Source organism: Brassica napus, chromosome C7 (genome assembly GCF_020379485.1).
Source record: "Brassica napus cultivar Da-Ae chromosome C7, Da-Ae, whole genome shotgun sequence".
NCBI classification, from domain to species: domain Eukaryota; kingdom Viridiplantae; phylum Streptophyta; class Magnoliopsida; order Brassicales; family Brassicaceae; genus Brassica; species Brassica napus.
Window position 1 is genome coordinate 42,059,468 of NC_063450.1, and position 20,777 is coordinate 42,080,244.

At 40.2% G+C, this 20,777-nt stretch overlaps 1 protein-coding gene, 1 non-coding gene and 1 pseudogene across 2 annotated transcripts; 2 read left to right on the forward strand and 1 right to left on the reverse strand.

Moving 5' to 3' along the window:
* Window positions 1–7,387: 7,387 nt before the first annotated feature.
* On the forward strand, window positions 7,388–7,494 carry LOC125590882. Its single transcript, XR_007326884.1, has one exon. It is a non-coding gene; the product is annotated as a small nucleolar RNA R71 (small nucleolar RNA).
* A 5,880-nt stretch (window positions 7,495–13,374) lies between these two features.
* On the forward strand, window positions 13,375–19,750 carry LOC125590633 (annotated as a pseudogene).
* Window positions 19,651–20,718, reverse strand: LOC106348631. Its single transcript, XM_013788397.3, has 2 exons — window positions 20,394–20,718; window positions 19,651–19,941 (listed from the first exon to the last, which is right to left on the reverse strand). The coding sequence occupies exons 1-2, from the start codon at window positions 20,520–20,522 to the stop codon at window positions 19,816–19,818; spliced, it is 255 nt and encodes an 84-aa protein (XP_013643851.1). The 5' UTR covers window positions 20,523–20,718; the 3' UTR covers window positions 19,651–19,815.
* Between the last annotated feature and the right edge of the window lie 59 nt (window positions 20,719–20,777).

The following is a 20,777-nucleotide window of genomic DNA, read 5'->3' on the forward strand; positions in this document are numbered from 1 at the left end:
GTTCACAAAGCGCAATAACATCAACTTCCGAGGGTTAAGGACACTTTGCTCATCTAAAGTATTTTCGGAAGTTCAAACAATCACTTTCGGTGCATCAAACAATCTGAAATCATGAACTAAGTGATCAATTCAGTTCAAGCAGTAAGAAACCCATTAGATGAAGAACCAAAACGTAATCCCTTAGTCTACACACGTTTTATGAATCAAAACATCAAGAAATCCCCTATGAGAACCCCTAAACCCAACTAGATGACTACTCACACATAACTAAACAAGAACAAAACGATTTTGATGAAGAAAACATGATAAGATTGTATTAAAACAGAGTAAAGGTTCAGAAGATCTTCTCCAAATGGTTTTGAGATGAACTCCTTCACAAATCTTCACAAATCACACAAAAGATGAACAAAAACTCTCAAATCTCTCTCTAGAACTTGTAAATCTCCTTCTTGGTCGCCCCTGGTCTTTTCTGAGTCTCAAAGGTCGAGTTCTTTTGTGAATTATTGAGGGGAGTGGGTAAAAAGGAGTGAAAAGCTCGTTTGTGCGTGTGGAGCCCGTAGCGCCTGAGATCGGTCGATCCACATGGCCCGGATCGGTCGATCTCGTGTATGAAAGCCTAGGATCGGTCGATCCACATATCCCGGATCGGTCGATCTAGTGCTCTGTGCGATCAATACTTCATTCGGTCCATTGTTCGGTCCATCTTGCTTCTGAATAAATCCCGAATGCGTTCTTTTCTTTCAAGCTATCTAGTAACCTGCATATTACACTTAAGAACACCAAAACGCATCAAATAGACCAAAACATTAATTAAAACCGACCATTTAATTGCTCCAAAACGAGTTTAAAACCGTTAAAAACACGGAATATCAACTCCCCCAGACTTGAATCTTTGCTTGTCCTCAAGTAAAGCGGATTAAAATTTGGGAGCTCACTAACCCTCAGTAGACCTTACCTTGTGATTTCGCTAACCACTTAAATCAGAGACTGTCAAGGCTTTCATTCCAAATCCCCACCAAGACCGCGCAAACCTTTCCATATTTCAGACCTGCAAGTCTCAGTTTCAAGTAATCAACTCTTTACATTCATTAAAAAGGGCGTGACCTTTCCACCAAAGATATCTCCATCAGGTATAACGGGCTTGGTGTTTGGGAGGCTGTTTTAGTGTTTAATTAGGTGAGGCTCAAGTGTTTGTGGGTATCAGCGATAACAAAAAAAATGCAAAACATTATGCAAAATCGCTGGAGAGACCGAGTATATTGATAACCATGTTTTCGAACTGCTCAAGTCTCAAATGATCAAAAACCAACAAATCTCAAACTCTAACCCCAAATTTAAACAAAGCATCATCTCTAGTACATAAAATAAAAATAAAATGTCTAAATCAAATATACTGAATGAGATATAAACATAAATAAATTTTTTTTTTTTTTTTTTTTTTTTTTTTTTTTGGACCGATTACTTGCAAATGTTTTGTGGTAATCGATCGAATCATATCTTTTTTTTTTTTTTTTTTTTAAGGAAAACTTATACAAACCGGAATCGAATATATACACTGCGATGCAATCACACACTTACAACACCCAATTTTTCTATTTACACCTCTAGACACACAGGTCCGTGTCTAACCACCTAAATGTTCCGATCCTACCTAAGCAGTCGGATGAACCATGTCTACCCTAATCTCTCCATTGTTTTTGCACATGTATGCACATATGATCAGTGTGTAAGAATGCATGGAGATGAAATAAAGGGTAAGGTGTAGGTGAGGTACCAAACTATTGATGAGTCTGGCCATTCAGGATTATTAAAGAGTGGTAGAATGTGGTAAAGAAAATCCTGAATGTGTATATGGTGTACCGTTTCCTGATGTTGATTCCTGGTCAAAAGAAATTAAATTCATTAATGGTCAAAAATAGTTGAGTCGACTACAATTCACCGAGACTTGATAAAAGATTTAAGGAGAGGTTGTTTGGTCAAGTGGTTCCTCGGTTTGTCTGCGCTAACAGTCCTGAAAAATGGTCAATATGAAATGTAAAGCACAACACACAAGGAAGTAGTCTAATAATCATCACAGGGTCTGAGAAAAATACGTAGAGAGTTTTTAAAACACAAAGAAAATAAAAAAAATAAAAGCAATATGGTACATAAGTAGCATCCTCCCCCAGACTTACTTCACACGGTCTCGGTGTGAAAATAATTCCAAGAGAGATTACCGATCAGGCGTTGCGGTCAGTACGCCTCTTGGAGCGCCTCTCCAAGGCTCCATCATCATCAGAGTCCTCCGCTGCCTCAGGTCCAGCAGCGGTGCCGTGGGCGCCTTAGATCGACCGATCCATAGGCGTTGGATCGACCGATCTCTGCCTGATCGTGATACATGCCATGTGGGTTGCCTCCCAGTCAGCGCTTGTTTAAAGTCGCGAGCCTGACTATTTTGTTGTCCTTAGGCGAGATCGGGTTCCGATAAAGGAATGTTGGTTCCTTCTTCGGGTTTTGCATCTGTGAAGTAAGGTTTTAGCCTCTGCCCATTGACGGTGAATTTCCTCCCATTGTCTTCCAAGACAACAGCTCCATAAGGTCTAACCTCTGTGATGGTGAAAGGTCCGGACCAACGAGACTTAAGCTTTCCAGGAAATAGCTTGAGTCTAGAGTTGAACAGAAGGACTTTGTCTCCAGCAGCGAAGTCTCTCGGGATTATCTTTCTGTCATGCCATGCCTTAGTTCTTTCCTTGTAGATTTTGGTGTTCTCATAGGCGTTCAACCGAATCTCGTCCAGCTCGTTCAACTGAACCATCCTCCTTTCTGCTGCGGTTTTAATGTCGAAGTTCATCAACTTCGTTGCCCAAAAACCACTGTACTCCAATTCCACAGGTAGGTGACAAGACTTTCCATAGACCAGATTAAAAGGAGTGGTGCCCAAGGGAGTCTTGTAGGCGGTTCTATACGCCCATAAGGCGTCATCAAGCTTCACAGCCCAGTCTTTCCTTGTTTTGCCTACAGCCTTCTCCAAAATCCCCTTAATTTCTCGGTTCGATATTTCAACCTGCCCACTTGTCTGAGGATGATAAGGTGTAGCTACCTTATGCTTTACTCCATGTTTCTTCAGCAGTTTATCGAACGTCTTGTTGATGAAGTGAGAGCCTCCATCACTAATAACCACTCTCGGGATCCCGAATCTTGGAAAAATGACTGTCTTGAACATTTTCTTGACAACACTAGAGTCATTTGTCTTGCTGGCTACTGCTTCCACCCACTTGGAGACATAATCAACCGCAACCAGGATGTACTCATTTCCATAAGAAGATGGGAAAGGGCCCATAAAATCAATTCCCCATACATCAAAAACTTCAACTTCAAGGATGAAATTTTGGGGCATCTCATTTCTCTTACTGATGTTGCCCTTCCGCTGACATGCATCACACTTTGAGACAAACTCATGGGCGTCTCTGAAAAGTGTAGGCCACCAGTAACCAGCCTGCAGGACCTTAGAAACCGTCTTGAATGTTGCAAAATGGCCTGCGTATTCTGAACTGTGGCAGTGGAAAAGAATCCCTTGCATCTCATTCTCCAGAACACATCTCCTGAATAAACCATCTGAGCATCTCTTGTAGAGGAAGGGATCATCCCAGTAGTAGTGGTTCACATCTCTCATGAACTTCTTCCTCTCATACCCCTTCAGGTTCGGTGGTTCAATTCAGCACATAGGTAGTTTGCAAAGTCTGCAAACCATGGGAGATCATCCTGAATTTGTCTCATGACACAGCAATCAGCCTGATCCAAATACTCATCCTCCAGCAAGGTGATCACATAGACATTCTCCTCGGGTAATGTATCATCCAGTGGTGTTTCAGCTTCCACTCTCATTCGGGAAAGATGATCTGCCACTCCATTTTCTGCTCCTCTCTTGTCTCTGATCTCAATATCAAACTCCTGTAGGAGTAAGATCCACCTTAAGAGTCTCGGTTTAGCATCTTTTTTCGTCATCAGGTACTTCAAGGCTGCATGATCTGTGTGCACAATTACTTTCGAGCCCACCAAATAGGACCTGAACTTCTCGAAAGCATAAACTACTGCCAGCAACTCCTTCTCAGTGGTAGCATACTTGATTTGAGCATCATCAAGCGTTCGGCTGGCATAATAGATCACATGGAGTTTCTTGTCTTTTCTCTGCCCCAAAACAGCTCCAATCGCGTAATCACTTGCGTCACACATTATTTCAAATGGCAAGTCCCAATCTGGTGGCTGCACAATGGGAGCACTGACTAGAGACTTCTTGAGAATCTGAAACGCAGCGAGGCAGTCAGCATCAAAAACAAACTTCGCTTCTTTGCACAGCAGACGGGTGAGTGGCCTCGCTATCATAGAGAAGTCTTTGATAAACCTCCTGTAGAAACCGGCATGTCCCAGAAAACTCCGAATATCCCTCACTGTCCTGGGAGGCTGTAGGCTGGTCATAACTTCAATCTTTGCTTTGTCAACCTCGATACCCTGCTCTGATATCCTGTGACCCAAAACAATGCCATCTTTCACCATGAAATGACACTTCTCCCAATTTAACACCAAGTTCTTCTCCTCACATCTTTCCAGCACCTTGCACAGATTAGCAAGGCAGTCGCTAAATGAAGAACCGTAGACTGAGAAATCGTCCATAAAAACCTCCATAATGTCCTCAATAAGATCAGTAAAGATCGACATCATGCATCTCTGGAAAGTTGCAGGAGCATTGCACAATCCGAAGGGCATTCTCCTGTAGGCAAAAGTACCGTATGGGCAGGTGAATGTTGTCTTCTCTTGGTCGTCTGGATGAATGGGTATCTGAAAGAACCCGGAGTAGCCATCGAGAAAACAGTAGTAGGGGTGGTTGGCTAGTCTTTCCAGCATCTGGTCAATGAAAGGAAGTGGGAAGTGGTCCTTCCTTGTGGCTGAGTTTAGCTTCCTGTAGTCAATGCACATCCTATGCCCTGTGACTGTTCTGGTAGGAATCAGCTCATCCTTCTCATTTGTGATGACAGTGATGCCACCCTTCTTAGGAACCACATGAACCGGGCTCACCCAAGTGCTGTCTGAAATTGGGTAGATCACCCCTGCACTCAACAGCTTTAGAATCTCCTTTTTCACAACTTCCATCAGTTTGGGATTCAGTCTTCGCTGGTGCTCTATGGACGTCTTTGACTCATCCTCCAAGTGAATCTTGTGCATGCAAAGATCTGGAGAAATACCTGTAATATCATCCAAAGAGTACCCCAATGCTTTTCTATACTTTCGCAATTTTGAAAGAAGCAAAGCGGTCTCCACATTATTCAGGTTAGCACAAATAATAACAGGATATGTGGAATTCGGTCCCAAGAATGCATACCTCAGCCCAGCTGGGAGGGCTTTAAGTTCCACCTTTGGAGCATTCTCCTCACTCCAATCTGGTTGGGAGGATGACGGTTTGACGGTTTTATCGGTGCCTGAGTCTTCAAGGCTGACATAGGCGACATGCTTCTCAATCGGTGAGGCTGAATCCAAAATCTCAGAAAATCCAACCACTTCTTGGTTCATGAACCCGAACTCACTCTCCTTTTGGGTCAATGCGACTTGTAGAGGATCATCAGTGTGCAACTCTTCATCCATTTCCTCCACCAGTTCAGTCAATGTATCAACCCAGAAAGTCTGTCCATCAATAGTCGGATTTTTCAGCACCTTCTCCACATTGTATCTCATCGCCATGTCTCCTAGACGTAAGTCTATATGCCCATTCTGTACATCAATCATGGCTCCAGCAGTAGCTAAAAACGGTCTGCCCAAAATGAGAGGATCTTTAGGTTCCTCTTCCAGCTCCAGAACTACAAAATCGGTAAGCACGTATCCCTTTCCAACACCAACAGGGATGTTCTCTAGTACACCGACTGGTCTTCGCACTGATCGGTCAGCAAGGACCAAGGAGATCCTTGTAGGTTTGTAGTTCGTCATGCCTAGCCTCTCAGAGACAGAGAAAGGCATTAGGCTCACTCCTGAACCCAGATCGCAGAGACTCTTCTCAAAAGTAAGTGATCCAATGCGGCATGGTAGAACAAATGCTCCGGGATCTTCACGCTTTTTAGGCATGACATTTTGTAGAACTGCGCTACACTCCTCATTGAGCATCAACACACCCCGCTCTAGGCTCATCTTATCGGTAAGAATCTCCTTCATGTACCTTTTAAGAGAAGGTACCATCTTCACCGCTTCAACAAATGGCAATCTCACATGTAACTCCCCAACAAGGTTCTTTAGCTTCTCGTACTCACGTTCTTTGATCTTCTGCCTTGGTCTGGATGGGTATGGAGCCTTAGGAACATAAGCAGGAGGCGCCACATACACCTCTTCAGGTTCAGAGGAATTTGGCTTCGTCGACACGGGATCGGTCGATCCAGATGGACCGGATCGGTCGATCTCCTTCCCCTTGGATCGGTCGATCTGTTCTTGAGATCGGTCGATCTCTTTCTCTTTCGATTCCTCAATCGTTTTTCCACTCCTAAGTGTTATAGCATTCACAAACTCCTTGGGATTCGTCTCTGACTTCCCTGGTAGAAATCCAGGTGCTGTTCTGCTGCTGGAGGCGGTTTGAGCAACTTGCTTTTCCAAAACTTTCAAATGGGTGTTCAAAGCTTCGAACTTCCCATTAAGCTCTCCATACATGTTATCCACCTTGGTGTTTATCTCTGCAGTGCTATTCTTCTGACCTTCTAGCACCATTTGCAGCATCTTCTTAATTTCGTTATCCTGAGAAGGCTGTGACGAAGAGGCATTTCCTTGATTCTGATAGTTGTTGTACTGCTGCCTTTGCTGAAATCCTGAGTTGCCCGAGTTGTTCCCCTGATATTGATTTCTGTTCTGAAATCCTTGGTTGAACACACTCTGGTTCTGATTCTGGTTCTGCCTGTTTCCTGCCTGAGGGTAGGACTGATGTTGTGGATTCTCCACATTGTTGCTCCGGTAAGACAGATTATTTTGCTGATTTTGATTCCATCCAAGGTTCTGATTGTAGCCTCTGTTGTAGTTTCCTTGACCACCAATGTAGTTCACATCAGCTTGCATATCATCTGAATCATCACCAACAGTTTCTTGTGAGGAACGATAGCCTTGCTCCTCCACAAATTTCACAGATTTCTGATCTCTCTTGAGAAGCATCTCAATCTTGGCATTCAGCTCATCTATCTTCTTGGATTCATAACCAACACCCTTCTGGCTGGTGTCAAACCTTGACTTGCGGTTTGCTTTGCTGGATGACAGGTTGTTCAGCAAGGTGTAAGCTTCTTCAACAGTCTTGGTCATGAAATCACCATTACTTGCTGTGTCCATGGCATCTTGACTCTCTTCATGAACTCCATTATAGAAAATGTTCAGCAAACTCACATCAGTGTAGCCATGGTGAGGGCAGTCCTGTGTGTACTCCTTGAAACGCTCCCAAGCCTCATGAAAGCTTTCTGAATCAAGCTGCTGAAAGCTTCCAATTCTGCTTCTCAGATATGTGGACCTTGACTTGGTGAAGAAATGCTGTAGAAAAGCAGCTCTTGTCTCTTCCCATGTAGTAAGAGATCCTGGAGGGATGGACTTTAACCATCTGATAGCTTTATCAGCTAAGGAAAACGGGAACAACCTGCATTTCAAAGCGCCTTGAGGAACTCCATTATGTCTGCTGGTGTCACAGACTCGCTCAAAATGCTCCAAGTGATACATCGGGTCCTCAGACGGGTTTCCATGAAACGGATTTTTCTCCACCAAATTAATGAGACCAGTCTTGATCTCAAAGTCTCTTCTCTCAATGGGAGGTGGGCGAATCCCAGAACGATCGGCATAGAATGCATCTGGTGTATCATAATGTGCAAGCGTCATCCTAGGCATGCCATAGTCTCCAGCCTGTTGTCTTGCAGCTACACCAGCCTGCTGATTATCACCAGCATTGTTGCCTTCTCGTTCATTTACAGGAATTGGATTTTGCGGGTTGTCCTGAAATTGGTCTTCTTGGTGTTCAGCCATTTCAACCTCTTCAGCGGACTCAAGTCTTTTCTTTTTCACTTGTCTCTCTAGGCGGCCGAGCTCTAACTCCAAAGGTATTAAATTCGATGATCCTTTGCTTCTAGTATGAAATCCGCTCATTCACCTGAAAACACAAACAGAAAGAGAAAGACAGAAACATTAGACAAAATAAAGAAAATGCTATAGTCTTAAACTGATCATTAACTCTAGGGTGACCAAATGGTCCCCGGCAACGGCGCCAAAAACTTGATGTCTCGAGTTTTAACCCGATTATCTAACTGCAAGTGCACAGTAAAGTACGCAGTAGTAATACGGGATCGAATCCACAGGGACCGATGATCACACGTAGAGTTGCAGACAAGTTAATAGCTACAGCGAATCAAGATATATTTTTGATGGTTTTTATTTAATTTTCTCTAGTGTCACAAAGCATAAACAAGCATGTAAAAAGATGATTTAAACGATTTGAAAACTATTTTAAAACAAACGTTGGGCATTGGGAATTCTCAGGGATTTCTTTTTAATCAAGATACAATTAATGGCAGACACAGGGATATATTAAGAACCGTCTAGAACTCAAACACGATATTAGAATTAACCTACTTCCGTAGCGCTAATTCTCTATGTTATAGAAATCTCCACACTAACTTCCGCTGAGTTTCAATTTCTAAACAAGCATTAAGAACAGGTTCAATATGTTCACAAAGCGCAATAACATCAACTTCCGAGGGTTAAGGACACTTTGCTCATCTAAAGTATTTTCGGAAGTTCAAACAATCACTTTCGGTGCATCAAACAATCTGAAATCATGAACTAAGTGATCAATTCAGTTCAAGCAGTAAGAAATCCATTAGATGAAGAACCAAAACGTAATCCCTTAGTCTACACACGTTTTATGAATCAAAACATCAAGAAATCCCCTATGAGAACCCCTAAACCCAACTAGATGACTACTCACACATAACTAAGCAAGAACAAAACGATTTTGATGAAGAAAACATGATAAGATTGTATTAAAACAGAGTAAAGGTTCAGAAGATCTTCTCCAAATGGTTTTGAGATGAACTCCTTCACAAATCTTCACAAATCACACAAAAGATGAACAAAAACTCTCAAATCTCTCTCTAGAACTTGTAAATCTCCTTCTTGGTCGCCCCTGGTCTTTTCTGAGTCTCAAAGGTCGAGTTCTTTTGTGAATTATTGAGGGGAGTGGGTAAAAAGGAGTGAAAAGCTCGTTTGTGCGTGTGGAGCCCGTAGCGCCTGAGATCGGTCGATCCACATGGCCCGGATCGGTCGATCTCGTGTATGAAAGCCTAGGATCGGTCGATCCACATATCCCGGATCGGTCGATCTAGTGCTCTGTGCGATCAATACTTCATTCGGTCCATTGTTCGGTCCATCTTGCTTCTGAATAAATCCCGAATGCGTTCTTTTCTTTCAAGCTATCTAGTAACCTGCATATTACACTTAAGAACACCAAAACGCATCAAATAGACCAAAACATTAATTAAAACCGACCATTTAATTGCTCCAAAACGAGTTTAAAACCGTTAAAAACACGGAATATCAGTTTTCCACTCATCACCTTCCTTCATCCTAATCTGGTGATAGCCACTTTTCAAATCAATTTTAGAAAAACACATGATCCATGCAACTCATCAAGCATGTCGTCTAGCCTAGGGATGGGATGCCTATACTTTACCGTGATGTTGTTGATGGCACGGCAGTCCACACACATGCGCCAAGAACCATCCTTTTTGGGCACGAGAAGGACAGGAACGGCACAAGGACTGAGGCTTTCCCGGATGTAGCCTTTCTCAAGAAGGTCACCAATCTGTTTCTGAAGTTCCTTGGTCTCCACCGGATTGGTACGGTAAGCTGGCCGGTTTGGTAGAGACGCGCCAGGAACAAGGTCGATCTGATGCTCAATGCCTCGTACTGGTGGCAATCCCCTAGGATTCTCACCTGGAAAAACATCAGAATACTTCTGCAAAACATCTAAAAGTTCACTCGGAATCTCCGGTGCAAGGTCAGAAGAAGCCATAAGAGATTCTTTGTACACAAGTAAAAGAAATGGCTTTTGAGAGTAAAGAGATCTCTTGACCTGACTTTGTTTGATATAGAAATTGGAGTTCCGTTGGGATGATTCAGGTTCATCTGGCTTGGGTTCCTTGTCACGGTTCCTCTTGAGCTGGATCTGATCTTGATGAACCTCCAGAGGTGTCAAAGGAACAAGCGTGATCTTCTTCCCTTTATGATCAAAGGAGTGTCGGTTGGTGAAGCCATCATGCACGGCTCTCTTATCAAATTGCCATGGCCGGCCCAAGAGAATATGGCATGCGTCCATAGGAAGAACGTTGCAAACGACCTCGTCCTCATATCGGCCAATGGTAATAGGGACAGTGACTTGCTCTTTCACATATTGTTCTCCAGCCTCGTTTAGCCATTCCAACCTGAAAGGACGAGAGAGAGGCCGAGTAGCAAGTCCTAGTTTCCTGACAAGAGTGTTACTAGCAACATTAGTACAACTCCCTCCATCAATAATCAAAGAGCAAACCTTTTCAGAAACTAAACATCGAGAATGAAAGAGATTCTCTCTTTGTTCCTTTTCATTGTTTTTGGGTTGGACACTCAGAGTTCTTCTTGTGACAAGTAGAGGACCATGAGCTGGATAGTCGAAGCAAGGCTCGTCATCATAGATCGGGTCGGACTCATCATCAAAGGCTGGGACGGAACCATCGACCAGGCGGCCGTCCGTTTCATCGAAAATAGACTCGACCATACCTTTCCTAGCAACGAGTAGTGGCCCGTGATGCGGATATCCAAAGGACTCATCCTCTTCATCAAAGATCGGACCAAGATCTTCTTTGTTCTCCTGCTCATTCTCAGATTCAACTTCTCCATTCTCCATGAGAATCATCACTCGTTGGTTGGGACAGTTTTTGGCAAAATGTCCTAGACCTTGACATTTGAAGCACCTAATGTCTCTTGCTCGGCCAGAAGCATCAACTGCCTTTCCTTTGTCATCACGAGCAAGGGCATCAGTTTTAAAAGCATTATGTGTTGTGGAAGAAGACTTACCGTTGTCTTGGTAGCTTGGCTTAGGAGCAAAAGCCGGTTTGGGAGAGTAGGTCGGTTTAGAGGTAATGGCCGACTTTGAGAAACTCTTCCTCTTAACTTGTTGTTCAATCAAGATGGCCTTGTGTAGCATCTGTTCCACACTACCATACTCTTGAAGCTCCATGCGGTCTTGGATGTCTCGGTTAAGGCCAGAGAGGAACCTAGCCATAGTGGCGTCCATGGGCTCGTCTACATCAGCCTTGATCATCAAAGTTTCCATCTCCTGGTGGTAGTCTTCCACGGACTTAGTGCCTTGAAGCAAGCGTCTGAGTTTCTGGTGGAGGTCTCGGTGATAATGAGCAGGAACAAATCGTCTCCTCATCAGCATGGAAAACTCATCCCATGTCTCAATCGGTCTCTCACCTGTTCTCCTCCTGTGGGTCACAACTTGATCATACCAATTAATAGCATAACCAGAGAATTCAGTAACAGCTAGTCTAACTTTCTTAAGTTCAGAAAAGTTTTGACAATCAAAGACATGTTCAATTTTTCTTTCACATTCAAGAAAAACATCAGGATCATTTTTACCCTCAAAAGGTGGAATTTTTAGTTTCAGTTCACTTAAGCTATCATTAGTACGTTCATTTCTAGCAAAAGGATTGACATCACCTGGATCTCGGGTTCTAGGACCTCTTCTTGGACGGTATGCTGATCTGGCCTCGTCCTCTTGATCATCCTCCTCTCGGATCTCATTGTCGGACCAAGTGTTCCTACGCGGACGGTCTCTTCTTGCTCCGGTTCTAGAAGGAGCTTGGCTGGCCTGAATCTCATCAAGCCTCTGATGGATCTGATCTAAACCTGCGTTCAACATGTTAGAAATAGAATCATTCAAGGCACGCATTTGAAGGTTAGACAATCCAGCAACTGAGTTTCCGGGACGGTTCCGTTCATCATCACTACTCATGGTTCCTGAAATTTCTTAAACACAAAACGTTAGATAAAAATCCTCACTCTCTCAAGTGTTTGATCCTCACCCACACACGTGTTTCTCTCAGAATTTTGATGGTCACACAACAAGTTTTTCACTCAAAGTTCTAAGAAGAACAAATCAAAGAAACTTTAATGGACAAAATCCAAGCAAACACAAGGGAATTTTAAAAGAGAGAAAGATACGAGATTTTTTTGTTTTGGGAATCCGTTTTAACCACCTCAAAGACTGGATTTCTCCTCAGCCACCAGGCTTTCTCTTCCACCACCGATCCCAAATGAAAAACTTTTCGAATTTCCTTTTCTTTTTTTTTTGATAGATTGAGGATGGTAATGAGGGGCCCGGATTCAAGACAGATAGATGAAGAGTGTTTATGAAGAAATGGAAGATGAGAAAGATGAAAGATTTAGAAGATACCAAACGAGTGGCTCTGATACCACTTGAAGGACCCTAAGATCGGCTCACTCGAATGGATCAGATTTGGATATGAACTCCGGATGGAGAACTGAATGGATTGAAGGGTCGCACGAAGGTTGCGGAAAGGCCTTCGATATTCCCGACTCCAAATGGTGCTTGATATGACTCACAAGACCACCAAGTGAAGAATCTCTCGTCGTTGCTTGATATGACTCACAAGACCAACGATTTGAGGAAGTGTTTACTTGGATATGACTCACCAAGAAACTAATAACAAGTTCTAAACGAAGAACTAAGAGTTTTAACTCAAAAGTTTTAGACAAAATCGATTTCTCATTTATTAAAATGAAAGAGTTTCATACTTATAGAGTTTTGTAGATCTAGGAATTAAATAGAAAACTAGATCTAGATCTAGATCTAGTCAATACACGGAAATAAAGAGATAAGCTAGTCAAAGTGACCGTTCGGCTTCTGTCCAGATGCATCCGAACCGGCTAAGTCCAAAGCAGTAAGGATCAGCACATAGGCGGGACGATCAGCAAGGGCCGCGGGACGTTCTGATCGGACAAGTTGTGTTCCAACAAAGCCCAAGTCTTCTGATAGCTTAAGGATCCTTGCCTTAGAGAAATTTCCAAAGGAAAAGTCCATGATCGGATCGAACAAGGTAGAGAGATCATCACCACGGTCGTTGGTACATGCGGTACGAGCCAATCGAGCCAAAAGAGAGAAGTCTCGATCATTTTGTGAAACCTCATGATCCAAGTCAAGTCTGACATGATCTTTCTCAAGTCTGGCATGATCTTTCTCAAGTCTGGCATGATCTTTCTCAAGTCTGGCATGATCAAGGTCAAGTCTGGCATGATCCATGTCAAGTCTGGCTCGGCTGTTGGCTTTGGCTTGTCGAGATGGCTGGGAAGGTCGCATACTGGTTCGTTCCGTTTGGTCTTCAGGACGTGGACTTGGTCGAAGCTTCATTCCGGATGTAAGTGGATCGAGACGGTACACGGCCCGATTGGTCTGTCTGATCTGATCGGAAGGATGAACCTCAACTGGGACGTCTGGAGCGTTCTGATCAGTCTGGTCCATGGACTGGGGCACATCAATCTTGGTGGGTATGCTTTCTTTATCCCTTTCTTGTTTTTTTTTGGCAACAACTTTCTTTATCCTTTTTCCTTTGTTTCTCCACTAAAACAACTTATGAAATCATGCCTCGGTGATCTTAATAATGGAGAGCAGCAGGTAAAGCCTTTGGTGACGATCGCCCAACGAAAATCATCATCCTTTTTCGGACTGGTGTTGAATCACTTTGATTTGTGAAATTTACAGGCTGTTAGAAGAAGCTATATAAGAATAGAAGAAGACTAGATTCACCATCGTTGATTTGGTATAATTCGTCAACTTTTATTTCTAAATCTTAATTCTTTTTATTATAAGTTAAGTCATTGATGAATCATTTATTCTCTCTCTTTCTTGATAAGATGAGGTTTGATGAAAGTGAGTACGAAGAAAAAGTGAAGAAAGAGAATGTGACTTTCTTTTATTGTTTTACATCTTTGTTTCCATTTATTAAATTGCTCTGGCTGATAAAGGTTTACAATCTTGGTGTTAAGATACAATAACTGTTAGTCAACAAACAATGCAGCGAGATTGTACAAAACTACAAATGTTTCAATCAATTTAGTATTTTGTTGTTTGGCTCAGTTAGTTAGTGTTGATTCAAGAATTGTTTTATTTGTTACTTCCTCTTTAATGTTAATAATTTAGACTTTAATAGCAGATAACTATCACTAACATTAAATTTGTTTACCGGCTAGTTTATTAAACTTATAAAATATATGAAAATAATGTGTTAGCAATGCAAATATAAAATTAGCAGTCTACAAAACAAGCTTTGGTGACACTGATTCATTTAGACGTCTAACCTTTCTTAGTGCCAGCTAATATTATTTTTAGCTGACATCTGTATGTTTTATCCGGTTAACACCATTTTAAATATTTTGTGTTTTATTTTAGTATGTTATTTCTTAGAACAATAATTTCTAGAGATCATTGTTTGTGAAATGTGACGTAGTTTGAATTTGAAATTGGTTTGGTTTAGTAGGTTGTGGTTGATGCGCGGAGACCGAGTTCAACCACAACCTTTCTTAATGACCAATTATTTACACGTAACAACATACTTCGAAGTTGAAATTATAGAAATCTAAACTCGCAATGATTGAGAGATAGTAACGAAGATGAACCATAGCTCGTATAAGCGACAATGTCTCTTATGACCTGGCTCAAAAGCATCTCAATTTTTTGCTCGATTTTGTGTTTTTTTAACGCAGTAACTCTATAATAGTGTTGCTTTTCACTCTAAGTTCTATCTACATTTTTTGATTAAAAATAGAGTAATAAGTAAAAAATAAAATCATTACTCTATAAATAGAATAATAGTAGTAAATGAGTAAGAATGTAGTAGAATTAAAAATGCTCTAAAATCTAAGTAGAGGATATGGTATTCATCAAATCCTTATCACTTTCTCCTTGCTCATAACCTTCTTCACAATTTCTAACGCTTTAGGAATCACTTCCAAGAAACAAAAACCATTGTTGATCTTAGGTCTTTGCTCAGAGTGTTTGCTTTTCTTTGCTTTGGTATTTTATATTTTTTCTTTAATTTGTTTTTAACTTCTGTGAAAATTCCTTTTAAAACAAAAAACTTCTGTCAAAAATCGAAAATTGGTAATAAAGTCTTACCATGGTTACAAAAATTTTTTTTGCCATCAATCATACATAAACATCTGAACTGAATCTGAATCAGAATCATCACATCAGTCTTTAACTAGTAGTTTCCGGAAGCGTATACATCATCACCATTATTCACTGGTGAAGATTCGGCATCTTGGTCTGCATGTGCGTCAATTGTCACATTACAATTAACTTTAACAAGAGGATTAAGAATGTCGCAACACGTAATACAGTTTGAGCATCTTCTCTAGTTTCACGAAATTCATTTGAAACAACTTTCGTTTGAGGCAGCTACAAGAGTTCATTCCTTTTACAACTTTGGTCAAGAGAATATAATAACTACAACATTGGTTAGTGTTTTTTTTTGTTTAAAAACGAGTTGACTTAGGTGTTATTGGTTTATATATTTTGATTGATTTAGAATCTTTTAAGTAAAACAAATGGTATTTTGAGGGTTTTTTATATATTAGCTCTTGCGAACATTATTATAACTCAGAGGCAGCAATGAACATTTAAAAGGCTTAAGCAAAATTTTGTTAAGAATATTTAAAGTGGTAGTTGTAACGTATGAACAAATGAAGTAAGTTGCCAAATGAGTATGGGCCGGTGGAGAAATGACTTGGTTCTTTGAACTTTGTCTACCCCAGTTCTAAATAGTGGGAATAATGTTTTACATCACAAAAATGTTATCGATGTATGGTTTGGATTTTGAAGAGACTACGCGGATTTTAAATATGGATTTTAAAAAGAAAATGTTGCCAAATGGTCAAATTCGCCATCGCTAGTACCTTGAAGAATGACTTCAATTGACACAACAAGTGACAAAATTTTCTTACAAGAAATGGCCCTAACAATATTTATCGTATGTGAAGTTCCTCTTGGTTATACTCCGTCTTATGTTTCATATTGCTCCAAATGCAAAGATCCAAATTAAAATGAAACTGCTACTTGGCCAAGCAATCCTAGATTGATTGAATTAACATTAAGTATAATAATGATAACCTCCATCCACTAGGACTTGGATATATGTTTGGTAGTGATAATAAAATGTTGTTGATGAATGATAGCAAATGTCTATGCAAAAGTTGTAAAAGACTTGTTTTAATGCATGAACTACGTAATAAAGGACAGATTAAACAAATTAAATGTCGTTTATGCCAAACGAGAAAACATCAAAACCAGTGGAGTTTGTTCGAAATGGCACAAAATCTATAAAAAGTAAAAAATTCTTTATCCCAAATCCTAAATAAATCGTGAAACTATGATGATCACACAATGAATGTTCTTTTTATTTCTTTTTTTCTTCTTTTTTTTGATAAAATATTTTCTTTTTATTTCTTAAGTAATGAAAACAAAAGTGACAAAATTGAAATAACACAAATATTTTTCATCGTCAAAGTGTAGCACAACGAATATATCCTTATTTTGTTTTATGCAATAAAACTGCTACAATTAGTGAACTTTTGTAGTAGTAGTAACTGTTATATTTGTTTCAGTTTTATAACTAAAATAATGTTTGTTATCTTTTCAATATAATAAAGAATCAAAATTTTCATTGATTTTAGAGAAATTGATATTCTATCAAATTTAAGTGCATTCTTTTAAAATCCATAAGAAAAGTAAACATGAAAATTATGTAAATGCATTAAACCCTCATAACTACTACAAAAATTATTATTTATAAATTCTTTCAAATTCTATTAAATTCTTGGATTGAATAACACCCCCTTAAGAATTAAAATGGAAACAGCTCTAATTAATCAAAAGAGAAAAAAAGTGGAAACAGCTATATCCCTAACCGTTTAGGCCTGGCCAACCACTGCCTTAGCCACCATCCCGAGAATAACGATGCACTTGTAACATGCCAAGAGAGCTACAAGAAACCAAACAGGAGGAAAAAGTAAGAGCTTGCAATCATCATGCATCGCATCCACCACTAGACTGAAAGAAGCGGCAAGAAATCCTGCTGCAAAGTCACAATCTTCATGTATATGGAAAATGAACATCAGATGTATGATGTGGAGATTGTAGGAGACACAAAACAGAGCCATCCAAAGCCTTTTGCCCTTCTTAAATTCACCATCTAGCATTAGAAAAACTCCGAGAGCCACGGTCTTTAACAACTATGTTGTCAATGCACGCAAACTTGGTCGAAGTCGAACTGCCACTGCACCCACCATTGCTGCATCATCATCATCATCTCGAAGAAGGAGAACCAAGGAAACACTGAAAAAGTCAAGGAAGGACACGAATAACATCACAATCATCAATAATTGAATCCCCCAGGTCGCTTCATCGTCTCTCCAAGCGCACAGAGCATAAAATGAAAACGAAGAGGAGGCAATTGTTGCTAAGTGGGCGGCGAAAAGATATTTCCATGATTGCGAGACAAAGTTCCGCATTCCTGTGAGACGTAACTCAACGGCATCCAAAAAACACATCTACAACAAAATTCCACAATCAAAACCAGGACTATCAATATATGACAGAGATTCCAAGGAGAGATAAAACGATAAAACGACGTCATAATCAAGAGAATCCACTCGACCCAAATGAATAAACCGAGAGAGAGAGAGAGAGAGCAGAGAGAGAGAACCGACCTTGTTAACACAAAGGGAAAAGGAGATTCCGGAGATTCAACGACGGAGAGATTAGAACCATCAAGAGAATCGAAGAGCTAGACAGCCGACCTAGTTAACACAAAAAGAGGAGAGAGATTCGGCTTAAAAATTCCAGGCAATTCTTTTCCTCATTGCGGGTGATATATATAGAACTAACTTTGGAATCGGATACAATGTCGTTATCAGAAGAATCCACGCTGGAGTGTTGTAGTGGGGCTTTAGTCCAGATTGAGTCCAATTTTTAAACCCTTAGCCTAAAAGTCAACAGGGTTCGTCTTATAATCCTTGAAGATGAACAAACTCTACAAATCAACCCGTTCACACAAATGATAAATATGTAATATTTCGGCCCTTCATTTTGGCAAATCTCTGGTAGTTTAGTTGGCGTTGGGTGGGTTTTAGGGTGTTCGAGGTGAGAAGTTCCATTCTTTGCAGCCACATTTTTCTTTTTTCTTTTAGTTACTTACTAACAGGTCCAACATTCTTTTTGTGCTTCCAGTCTTTTATATTTACGGACAGGCCTGCACAAAATAATATCATTTATCTATTCTTTACTGCGTTGGCACAGCTTTGGAACATTGATAACGGCTACATTGCAGTGGGAAGGGATACATATAACGGCTACATATATCAATGGTATAGGCAGGGGAATAAGTGCCACGGTTGGACTAGCGGCTACAGTCGTCTATCCTCTAATGCAAAGCCGTATCTCAACGCTGAGAACCGGCCTCTGGTCATTCTGGTCGCAGGTATATTATCATCTTGAAACTGCTAATCCATTTTAATGAGTTATGTTAGAGATTGCCAATCACTGTAATTATGGCAATCACAATAGTGATATGAAATTATTACAAATTATTTGCATTAACTAAGTTTTAGATTCTCATAGCTTACTATATGAATGAATGTATGTGCTCTTTCTAAACAGAAATAACAAGAAATATGTACCACATTTTGGTTCATCTAATTGGTTATAACAATTCATTTTGTCATTCTTCCTTAGATATATTTATTTGCTAAATGTATTATATACGAATCTAGCAGAACTTGAACATGTTACGTGACTTGAGTAATCCTTTGGAAGAATCAATTGTATATGAGACATGAGAAAAACAAAAGTCAGAAAAGTAGAGTTCTTGTTCTTGCAGTGGAGCTGCCTTTTGGTATGTGTTGGATCGATTTGGGTTAAAAGGGATAACATAGCATCGTACATGCTAATGGGTGGAGTTGCTGCTTCGAGGCTTGGCTTGTGGATGTTTGATCTTGCCGTCATCCAGCAAATGCAGGTAAATTCAAAAAAATTTATTTCGATTTTGTGGTTATATTCAAAGTTATAGTAACATTTTGGTATGATATTTGGTCTTAAAAATCAGGATCAAGTTTCAGAAACAGACCGTTGTGTTGTTGGAGGAGTTCAAAACTCGTTGCAATCGGCTCTTGACTTGATGGCATATCTATTGGGTATCATTGTATCGAATCCAAAGGTAACATAGTCCGCTTACACCCTAAAGATCAAAATAGTTGATGATTAATTTCCCATCAGACACAACTAGTCATGTTTAATTGTTTGTCTTTGGTTTTACGTTTGTTTTTTTAAATGTTTTCTAAACATATAAACGTCAGTACAAAGACATGATTTGGTTTGAGGTTATAATGCGATTATACTTTTGTTTTCAGGATTTCTGGATAGTGACGTTCATCTCTTTCTCCACGGTTACGTTGGCTGGACTACTCTACACAGTTCATCTACCGAGTCCGAAACCATATTTTTCACTTTGAGAAGATTCCTTTATTGAGTAAATGTTTATTCAAGTTTATACTCCCTTCTCGTGGTCTCGTGGAAGAACATAAACATATAATCTTGCGGAATGCGTCACACCATTTCTAAAGACAACGGTAATCAATATCCTGTATAAGATTTGTTTTTCTCTCCTTATAGTTAAGAAGACATTCCCTTCGAATTAGTAAAACCACATTAAATTACCAAAAAAAACATTAAGAAGATTGATGAAGCCTCTTCTTGGCGTTCTCTGCTTCATCGGTTGCTTCAACTTGCATTTTTGTCTCTGTTAGATGAGCATCCGTAGCTTCTTTCTCGTTCTTGGCCGTCAACCTCTTTGTCTTTCAAACCAAAAATGTCATGAATTAATATATTTTTACTCAGAACTTAAAATAAAAAGTCATGAACAGGTTATAGTATTTGACCATAACAATATGAAACTATTTGAAGCTTGTATATGTACAACTTGTTAGATAGCAACGCGGATGCAAGTCAGAAAATGCACATAAGTATTTGATGAAGTGGCTAATAAAAAGAGAGATAATAATATGAAGTACTTAATTTATTAAGGTAATACATGAGCCACCCAAAACGCGTCATCTGATCATGATTCAAGACCCATGAGTCTCTGAACCGTGTTAAAACCGGACAGGATATTCCTAAGATCAATTTCTTTTATCATATCTATATCTTGTACATGTATATAGTCGTTTCCTTCAGTGGCTTGAACCACACACTACACGGATGCTCAAGAAAACTTAACGATTGATAAATGACAATATCAAAAACGTACCTGGCCGACAAAGAAGGCTTTGACGTAGCTAAGCCCTTCTTTAAGCGAGACTGCCACGGATAAACAGCTAGTCTTCATCCGATCCATCAGAGACTTCGACGGCCGTCGCGATGTGTCAGCCCCGTGCATCCGACCTTAAAACGCTGTGTTTAAAGAGAGAGATGTTGCAAGCTAGCTAGGCAACGAGATGTGTGTATCTCACTTGCTTTCATGTGTTAAGAGATTCTTTTTAACTACAAGTGATTCTGGAAGCAGCAAACAATGCCACGTCTTTGGTACGTGTAGGCTGCGAAGGCTACACCCGTGTACTAAAGTAAGAGGCGCATGAGTAAACAAATAGATTGACACCAAGTGGCAGCAAATGGATTTAATAACGACTTTAAT